At 37.8% G+C, this 10,659-nt stretch overlaps 1 protein-coding gene across 1 annotated transcript; it reads right to left on the bottom strand.

The window, feature by feature from the left end:
* Positions 1-1,191: 1,191 nt before the first annotated feature.
* On the bottom strand, positions 1,192-2,404 carry LOC126790032 (GATA transcription factor 18). The gene is made up of 2 exons (XM_050516161.1): positions 1,844-2,404; positions 1,192-1,669 (listed from the first exon to the last, which is right to left on the bottom strand). Exons 1-2 carry the CDS (start codon positions 2,285-2,287, stop codon positions 1,376-1,378), a joined length of 738 nt encoding a protein of 245 aa, XP_050372118.1. The 5' UTR covers positions 2,288-2,404; the 3' UTR covers positions 1,192-1,375.
* Positions 2,405-10,659: the final 8,255 nt, after the last annotated feature.

The raw sequence follows: 10,659 nt of genomic DNA, 5'->3' as shown, positions 1-10,659 counted from the left end.
ATCCTACAATCTATCACATTCAATCCCATTCAGTTTAGTTCAGTTTTTTTTTTCAGAAAAAAAACCGAACCGAACTTGTCAATTCAGTTCTCTATGTTTGTGAATCATAAACCGAACCGAAGTTCAAATTATGATTTGGGCCGAGTTCCACCCGTACAACGCATGTGCCCTCATATCACAAGACATTTATTTTTTCAAAGAGAAAACTCACAGGCCTCTTTGGATTTATCATGCACATTCAAGCAACCGTTATAACTTGGAATCATCAATCGTAACCTTATAACACAAAATTTATATTTTCACATTAGTCATTACATGGTAATACGCACTACTACAATTTGAGGCAATAGCAACACTATGGAAAATTCTATGGTACAAGTACAACGCTGTATGTGTGCAGCGCTCTTAATCCACCGTCCATATACCTCACAGACTCCGCATGCATTTCAAGACACCCTCTATCCACCGTCTGATTCGGTATATATGGTATGCAGCGCTGTACAGTAGCTAAACCCGCAACACTATGACCACATTGTTAATAGCGTAGCCCTGGTCATATTTTCTCACACAGATTTAAACAAACTTGTAGTCACATCATCACATGTCCTGCGTAAGACATCTACTGCAATGACATTATCAAATTATTCTCATATTACGTGTACTAAACCTAGCTCCAATTAATCCTGGAGAATCGCAGCAGACCATAAGTATAAATATTAGTCTAAATAAACAATACCCCTGCATAGTTTATAATCACACATTTCACACGAAATTGTTCAACACTGATTTGATATATATGAAAAGTGCTCCCTCAAACTCTCTGCCATTGCCATTGCCATTGTTTAGTTTAATTGGATGATCAGATTCAAATTCATTAATGCTCACAGTGAAAAACATGAAACAACAAAACCAGGTTCACTGTTCTGAACCGCAGAGGCCAGTGTCTGGTCCGAGTTGAAAACCCAGTGACCTAACGATCGCGTTGGCCAATCAGATCATCATTATCATTCATCACAACGTTCCACAAGTACCATAATAATTAAATAGCTTGAGATTCAGGTCATCTGTAACTCGCAGTTCGTTACATATATGATAGTAGAAGACTAAACAAGACTAACAAAACCCTTCCTAGGTTATACATTATCAAACGGTCCAGATGGTTTTCTCACTGTCAGGTTCAGATCACGACCATGGACCACCGGCGACGGCGAAAAGGGGGACAATGGAAGAAGAAGGAAGGAAGGTCGGTAGGTAACAGTAGTAGTAGGTAGATTTATAATGTTGGAAGTTAAAAAGAAAAAAATTACATAAAACATGGAACTAAAGCAAACTAAACTTAGGAGTAGTGAAGAACAAGAGGGACACGTTCATGAGTTCATCTGGTGAAGTCATGAACGAGGCTTGGTCTGTCTGTGACGTTGAGGCGCCACGAAAGGAATCCCATGCCGGCGTCGGCCGGTTCGTGAGACGTCATCATGTCGTGATCGTCCATGAACCGGAACTCGTTACCGTTAATTGACGGAGCGTAGCAGTGCATTTTCTGAGCCTGGGAGCTGTTCATCCACGAATGGCCGCCGGAAGAGGCTGCGCCGTTGGCTGACGTGGTGGCTGCGGCGGTGGCTCGTCTCTCTTCCTTCTTGAACCGGATTCCACAGGCATTGCAAAGCGACTGCAGAGATTGGTGAAAAAAAAATGAGAAATTTAAATTGAAACAAATAAAGAAAAAGGTCGATATCTTCTTTTTAGTACTTGGTTAACGAAATCGATCATTGTTGCTTTGACTTGGCAGTTAGTAGCAATCATTACTCGGAGAACAGGGATAAAGACGTAAATATGTATTCACCTTTGGGCCTCGTGGACCGTTTCGCCAGAGCGGTGTCGAGGTGGTGTCGCAGTTAGCGCAGCGGCGAGCTAGAAGCGAGTCGCCATTACCGGCGCGGTTGCCACCGCCGTTTTTCGGAGCTGACGTAGCGTGCTTGGGTTGTAACAAGTCCCAGCAAAAGTTGGAAACGGACCGTCGCTCGTGCCGTCCGCCGCGCCTGTCGTCACTGCCGTCCTCGGAGGTGAGACGAGTGGAAGGAGTGCCTAGGGAGAGAGTACAGTCGACGGAAGAAGGGGAGGCAAAGGAGTACATGTGGTGATGATCCGACGGCTCGTATTGATCGTAAGCCTTGTTGGGCATGGAGAAGAGCATGGAGAAGGAGGAGTTTGTCTGGGTGTGGAACAAGCCACACGAGCAGGAGCCCATGACATGGCCCTGGGAGCTAGTACTACTGCACCTCTGCATATCTGAGTGATCTGTGTGAGCTGTGAAAGAGCCTTTCTTCCTAAAATGAGCCGAAACTAGGCTAGAGACAAGTGCTATAGTTGAAGAAAGGGCTAAACAGTACAGGAAACAGTAGAAGCAAATGAATGGGGATGATGATGATGACGAAGGGTACGAGATGAGGAAGAAGAAGTAAGGAGAGGGGTTGTTGTCTGGTAGCTTTATAAGCTAATAAAAGGGTGAAATACCAGTCAGCACCTGCAGTCCACGTTGTCCTGAATCGCAAATGTAGAGTTTAATTTTCTTTATATTTTTAACATAGTGATGATAAAGACCGAGAGGCAGAGACGATGGGACCCGGGTTGCATGTTACAGAGAGAGAAAGTGTATTAGAGGGCCGAGCCTGAGCTCAGGTCAGGGGTGATAAAATGGTAGGGCATCAACAAGTGTAAGACAGTAAGAGTACGGGGGAAGGGGGAGGAGGGTGTTGGTGGTGGTGGGGTGCCCGGAGTAGTTAGCAGGGTGGCGGTAGTGGGGTGGTTTTGGGTCTGGTCAAAAGAGCCCACGTGACTAGAGGGAACAGTCTTCCATGGATCTGCCTTCTCCGATCACGAGGAGTAATTAGTAGTAAGAGGGACAGTGAGGGTGGTGGTGTTTGTGGAAGCGAACCCGATACATATCAAAAAACCTCTGTCCGTATCCGTATCTGTGTTCTGTCACTGCCACCCTCCCAAGGAAAATGGAATAGTAACCTATGAGTTTTACAAAACCCAGTCGCAGCGCGGCCACTCGTGCAGCCCAAGCGCCTCCTCTCCGATCCGATCCACGTCCGATCCCAATTCTCGAATATACCCCTTAAATCGCTCTCTCTTCTCTGCAACTCGTATATTCATCTCAGTTCCGAACCCTTTGTTAGTCTTTGTCACGCAGCTTGGATTGCTGTGCCCTAAATCCCACCTCTGGTATCTCCCTCCCACCATTTTCATAGCTATGTAATTTCCTCCAAAATTAACCAAGCTTTCCTTCCCATGAAACATTACAAACAGCTCAAATTTTCAAAAATCTTTTTCAAAGAATAATTAATTAAGTGAAAAATATGATTCAATCATGCGGTATTAAAGAAATTTGGAAAATGTATATTCCAAAAAGAGAAATTAACAATAGAGTGAATGGGTTCAAAGAACTCAGGGTACACTTGGAAAACTTTAGTTTTACATAAACATTTTTGTGTTCGTAACACTTTTATGTTTACTCATTTGTTCGAATTTACAATATATGTTTGTGCTAGTTTAGTGTAAGTTACATGCACGTGTGTGCTGGAGTTCTTAAAATCTTATGTGTTTTTTCTTCTATCTGATTATATTTATTTATATTTATCACAAGAAAATTTTTGTAACAATTATGTGTGCTGGTTCAGTAAAATGAAAATTAAGTTCGTAACATGTTGAGGAAGTTCAATATCCAATGATGTATGATGTAGATGTTGTTAGTTGTGACATTTTACAATATATGCTAACTATTTACCGACATTTGTCTTGTAATTGTTTCTTCTTATCCGAAATCAACCACAATGATTGGAACTTCACATGAAATGTGGATCACTCATGCGTATCAGTTTCTCCTTTTCAACTAGGATTTTGTTCTCAACAACGACCATAGTTCTCTAGTACGTGCTCCGTTTAGCTTTATCAGTTCTAGGGTGTCAAATCCATCAACGACTGCTTTTCCACACAATGCATGCATTTATGCAATTATGCATATACCACAATAACAGCCAGTTTTGAGGTCAAGTACTACTAAATTTACAGTGTTCGTACCCCCATGGAATCACGTGAACCGAAAACCAAAGCCAAAGTCGTCGTCATCATCACCACCACCACCTCAAGTCTCAAGGCATTTCAATCCCCCGAATCCAGAATAACCCATCACAGCAATCAAGTAAGCAACAAGCTTTATAGAAGATCCGGGATTTTGGTGATCTATGCATCCAGAGAAAAGCTAAAGAGAGACAGAGAAGGCAATCATATCAAAGCAAAACAAGCCACAGTTGTTTTGTGTGTGCGAGAGGGAGAAGTATTTCGATTTTTACAGATTGGATTTCTTTGTTTTTTTTCCTTTTCCTTTAGATCCTTTCGGGTCAAACCGTCAAACTCCTACAAAATAAAATTAGAGGGACCCCCGAGCATAGGAACAAACTTCTCTGGAAGCCCGACCCCATATTTTGATCAAAGATTCAAAACGACACCCGAAGACACAGAGAGAATCAGATCGTCTAGAGATTGGTGACGACTACCGCTTTCCAAAAGATGCTCTTCCCCTATTCGCTTTGCAATTCTCCACCAAAAAAAAAAACGAAAACTAGAAGACCAAACAGTAAACCAAAAATTACGTTTAGCCCAAGACAAAACACATCATCATCATAAAACACCAAGAAAAACACATCATCATCATAACCACAGGCAATATAGAATTAGAGATGGCTAATTTAGATTAATGGGTTTGCTCTCATCCCCAAAAACGACCTCATTCAACGTCGTTTGTTTTTACACGCTCTCGGTGCAAAGCATGCAATGCACCGTTGCCTATGCAAATTCCAAGTTATTAATGCAGATCTCTGATTATACCTATATCCCTCCTTTAAATAATAAGACTCTGGGATTTGCTTAATCATCCAAAAATACAAAACGAATCTAATTCATGTTCACCGCTTCACGAATACAGAAAACTATTGGCCCGATACTCCTGCCACGTAGTTATTCATTTTTCCTTTTTTTTCATGGTTTAACATTTAGTAACTGAATCACCTCTTTAACAGGCTAGGGAAAATCTATGGAGCTGCTCTGATGCATGCTATCATTGCTATGCGCTCGAACGTCTGAGGCCTCTTTGTAGCTGATATGTAAGTACAATCATTTGTGGTTAATGCAGGTTCATAGCATGCATTCCAACACCACAGACAAACTCATTTATTCATCTAACAATCACTAGGGGATCTTGCGTCTCAAAACTAAGAGAGCGGAAAAATACTCATAGAGAAGAGGCAAAAAATTTGTTAAGTCAAAATACGATTCTTATATATTATACATCAATAATTCAAAAAAGATTTAAGAATTGTCAATTACAAGAGTTACTTGACACTTATAATAATACATAATTTCATTACAAATATAATATACTCTACCGAAATTGCGTTGTACAATCTCTAATAGATTCGAAATGATCAATGATTTCCTTTGAGTCAATAATGTCAGCATATTGTTTTTCAATATGGAGCATCATACAACTTGAAAGATATATGTATTTTGTCTTGTTTCTAAGCCTAGTCTTTATAATTTTCATCGTTGAAAATGCACGTTCAGTAGTTGCAGTGGAAATAAGAAATCAAGACTAAACGAATTACTCTATCAACCAAGGGAAAAAGTTGTGCTAAGTCTGTTTCAATTGATCGTCTACACAATTGTGCAAGGGAAGATATTTTCTGAAAATCATTATCAAAAACCACTTGATACTTGTAATATTCTAATTGTAATCTCAAAACTATTACCTCAGATTTATCAAAGTCTTCCGAATAAAACTTCTCAACAAGCTTGCAAATCTTGTTCATGTCGAACTTCTTGAACTGATTTTTTTAGGATCCAATGCAATGCTCAAAATAAGTAGCTTTATAGTTTCCTCGGTGAACCTGTCATTTAACTCCATCATCTGAACATCTCTAGTCACATTAAACATGTTAAAATGATAATAATATTCATTTGTATCAACATTACCAGTACCCATTGAATAAGCTACATCCAAATTAGGAATTTCAAGATCATGATCGTCACCAAATTGTAGGACACTTTGGAAAAAAACTATCACAACCATCATATCTCAAAGCTTGAAGACGTGTTTTTGTACTTGAAACTAAATTCATGCCATTAACAATGTGTTGTGATTTCTTATGTAAGGCTATATAAAGTAAATCAGTAATTCCCATAACTTTGTTCGTGAGCAACCAACAAAATGCAAAGTCAAATGCTATCAATGTCTTAAGGTAACATTTTGCATCACCTCTTACACTTCCTAGGAGATCTTTTATCATTCATCATGTTTTGACGAAGTTGAGGAGTTTCTTTAAATACTTGGACTAATGTACTAACGGAAGTAAAGTGAGCCCCCATCTAGTCATACCTGCTCTCTTTAAACTACAGATTTGGTTAAGTTCTCTTCCTGTTTCAAGATTTCCATCTGCTAAACTTTATGCAATTAATGTCTCTTGAATATCTTTTAACTAATTTGTATGCTTTGATGAAAAGCCAACAATCCCAACAATGAAACTTAGCTTCTGAAAAAAACAATTGCATATCATGTACATCTCTAGCACATGCATTCAAAACTAACTGTAATCGATGAGCAAAGCAATGAACATAATAGGCATATGGGCAATCTTTAAGGAATAATGTTTTCAATCCATGAAATTGACTACGCATGTTGCTAGCCCCATTGTAACCTTGACTACAAATATTTTGCACTGGGAGATTGTTTCTTGAAAGCACACTACATATATGCTTCTTAAGATTAGTTAAAGTAGTGTCTTCAACCGTTACAATCTCAAGAAACCTATCTTCATCACCAAACCTTATAATAATGGTCATTTTCTCCGTATGATATACATCAAGTGATTCGTCAACTAAGACACAAAACTTGGCATCTCCAATTTCTGCACAAATTCTACTTCGAATTTTGGTAGCAATTATATATAGGATCTCTTTCTGAATCGATGGTGCAATGTACATGGCATGTTTGAGAGCACTATCAAGAACAACTTTTGCAATGTCTTCATTCAAATCTGCATAACACTCTATCAACTCAATGAAATGTCCTCTACTAGTAGAGTCAGTAGATTCAGCATGGCCTCTAAAAGGCAAGTTTTCCTTTCTAAGATACTTCACAACTACTCTTGTTGTCTTTAAACGCAACATATTCTGCCTTATAATTTCTGGTGGTAGTTTTTCAACCACTCTATTAATGTGTTGAGAAGTTCTCCTTAAGTTACTCTAATTTTGAACATTATATTGATGAGCATAATCTACATGCCCCACATGTTGTACACAAATTCCTTTATTCCCAGCCAACATTCTACCCCAATTGCAACACCCTTCGATAGTGAATAAAGGATGTCTTGGTTGATTTTGCTAAAAAAAAAAAGCAAGGAAAACATAACATTTTGTCTTTGGCTTCTGGATACTCTATCCAAGGAAATAGTGTGAACCGTCTATATTGAAAACAACGATTATTACGTCCATCAAAGGTTTGTAGATAAATTTGTAACTTGGGTTGATAAGGTCCCATAATGATATACTGCCTTCGGATATGATTTTGTTGATTCATTTAAAATATATAAATTATTTCACGTAATCCAGGATCAGCTTGGATAAGGGATTCTGTTGGAGCATTAGTTACTGTTGGAGGCACATTACTATCATGTTCTGATGGAGTTTCAACTTCATTAATTGGCAAGGAAGAAGGACAATCAGAACAAGACATGGGAGTCTCTGATGCAACTGGTGTTGAAGTTTGATTATCAACATCTTTCTTACAAAAAGAAAACATATCCTTAAATCGTTTGGGTTTGGGATGATCAGACATCCTATTAAATCAAAAGTTACAAAAAAATTAATATATAAAAACAACATATTATACAGATTCATTCTAGTGATTTTGTATTACAACAGACAATCCAACAAAATAATAGATTATGTAAAGTATAACCAGTAGATTGTATAAAACACACTAATCTCAATTTAGAATTTCATATTAATTGTTAAGCAACATCGATCACATAGCATATAAAATATAATTGGAATTTAGGAATTTAGTCATTTAGATTATATAAAACACAACTCTCCATTAACAAGTAATACAACTCAACACCGCAATCCCTACAAATTCCCACACAATTCAAAACCCTAATTTTGAACTTTAGAAATTTCATAAAGTCAGAACATAATGCTAAGAAGAGAGTCAAGAGACACATATGTGAAGATGATGAAGTGCAGATGGTCATTCCGACTGAGAGGCTCGATGATAGGCAATTGAGATTGTTTGCTTATGATAATGGAGATTTTATGGGAAACAAGGCAGAGCAGTCGTTGCAGTTCTTCTTTGATCACTAACTCTCATAAGTCTCGTTTTATTTTGACATATATTCTTTTGGCTAACCAAAAATGGGTAGACTGCTAGTAGTTTTATAATTTTACCCAGCATAATCTTTTTTTTCAACGTGGCCCATTTTTTTCTTCCCATCAGAAACTAGCCTTACCACCTGCTAGGTCTGCCTTTACTAACAAGGCAATATCCATCTTGAATAAATGATAAGTACGTAGTTTTAAGTCAACCAACAAAATGGTAGTTTTACATAATAAATTTTTTTCGCGAAGATTCTAATTGTTGTATATAACTCCGCATATCAAATTAGAATAACTAGGTTACGATACCGCACGCTGCCGCGGATTGCATTATTTCTTAACAATAATATATTAGTTTATGGCATAATTGTAAGCGAATAAAAGTTTTTAGAACTTATTTAAGTGGAGAAAATAATAAATAAAGTGAGATACACATAGAGAGAGCAATGAGATGAAGATGAGAGAATGAGGGAAAAAAGAAAATTACACAGTGACACTCGAGTAAATAAACAAAAAAATAGGGTATAAGCTTAGCTGAGCTGCTGGAACCAACATTGTTCATAAGTAGACAAACAATGCATCATCAAATTTACGATACCCGCGCACTACCGCGACTTGCACTATTTCTTGATATTAGTCTATTAGTTTAAGGTCTGATTGTAAGCGAATTAAAAATTTTTAGAATTGGTTTAAGTGGAGAGAATAGTGAAGAAAGCGAGAGATATATATATATATATATATATATATATATATATATATATATATATGGAGAGAGAGAGAGAGAGAGAGAGAGAGAGAGAGAGAGAGAGAGATAGAGTAATCGAAGGAGAAGAAGAAGAAGAGAGAATGAGGCAAAAAAATTTATACCCAGTGGTAGTCGAGTAAATAGCCAAAAAAATAAGGCATAAGCCGTGCCCAACCGAGGGTATATACGTCACCAAATAAATAGTATATCACCAAATAATAAGTAGTAAATAACAGCTGTGAGGGTATATGCGTCATTTTAGAATAAGCTATGACACTCATGTAAATACAATGAAAAATATAGGCAGTTTTTCCAAGTCCTTAGGAACATGAAATAGTATTTGTCAAATTATATTAGTTTAGGGCTTGATTGTAAACGAAATAGAATTTTTATAACTTGTTTAAGTTGAGAGAATAGCGAAAAAAGCGAGATACATATAAAGAGAGACCTATCGTAGGAGAATAAGCTGAGAGAATGAGGAAAAAAAATTAAACACAATTGCAGTCGAGTAAATATGCGAAAAAAACAAGGTATAAGCCGAGCCCAACTGAGGGTATATGCATTGACACGACCCACCCCAAAATATAACTTAATACCTAAGATAGGTCGTGCGGGGACTATTGACAAATGGGTCTATCCAAAAAAATTTCGGCATAGCCTCCCTTGAAAGTAGCCAACCCAACCTGCAAGAAAACTGCACTTCTAACAATAACCAACAATATTCAACTTCCACAACAATTAATTCAACTTAGTTATACAACTTAAATCCAACCTCTTAAACATCAGAGAATCATCCAAACAAATTCAGAGTATCAGAGCGACTAAACGTCATAAAAGAAAACATACAACTTGTAGGCTAAACAGGTAACCTACAGTCTGGCAGTCGGCGGAAGGGAAGGCTGCCTCACGGTAGCTACAGGACGTCTATAGGCCTGCGAACTGGGCATTTTAAAACGAAGGGCCCAAAGGAAAGCATTAAAAAAATATGTTAGAGTGAGTGGACAAAATAATCCAAGTATCAATAAAAATGCCGTAATTTATACTTCCCCATTTTCCTTTTATAAACCGAACTCAATGCATGCACGTTTTATTCAAAGGCTTTCATAAATAAAAATATAAATATTTACAAAAAAACTCGGATTAAACCCCGCTAGTCACATAATCTCCTCGAGATTTATGATAGAAAGCCGACTAGCTCCACTAGTCAAATAAAATCACTGAGAATTAAATCGGAAAATGGACTAGCCCCGCTAGTCAAACAGAATCGTAAATATCAATAAATGGATTGACTAGCCTCGCTAGTCAATATGAAATCAGGAATGCCATACCCTATGCCCCTCGGGCATGAAAATATATATATATATATATATATATATATATATATATATATCAAATCTCAAGTGCTCAATACCGTCACGTCACGTTCACGGAGAAGGTATCGAGTCGTCATGTCAGTGCCGGCTAAAACCCTCGCCCCCTGG

The sequence above is a fragment of the Argentina anserina genome, chromosome 1, assembly GCF_933775445.1.
Source record: "Argentina anserina chromosome 1, drPotAnse1.1, whole genome shotgun sequence".
Taxonomy (NCBI): Eukaryota; Viridiplantae; Streptophyta; class Magnoliopsida; order Rosales; family Rosaceae; genus Argentina; species Argentina anserina.
Note: the sequence above shows the minus strand (reverse complement) of the source record. Positions and strands in the feature narration are given on the sequence as shown.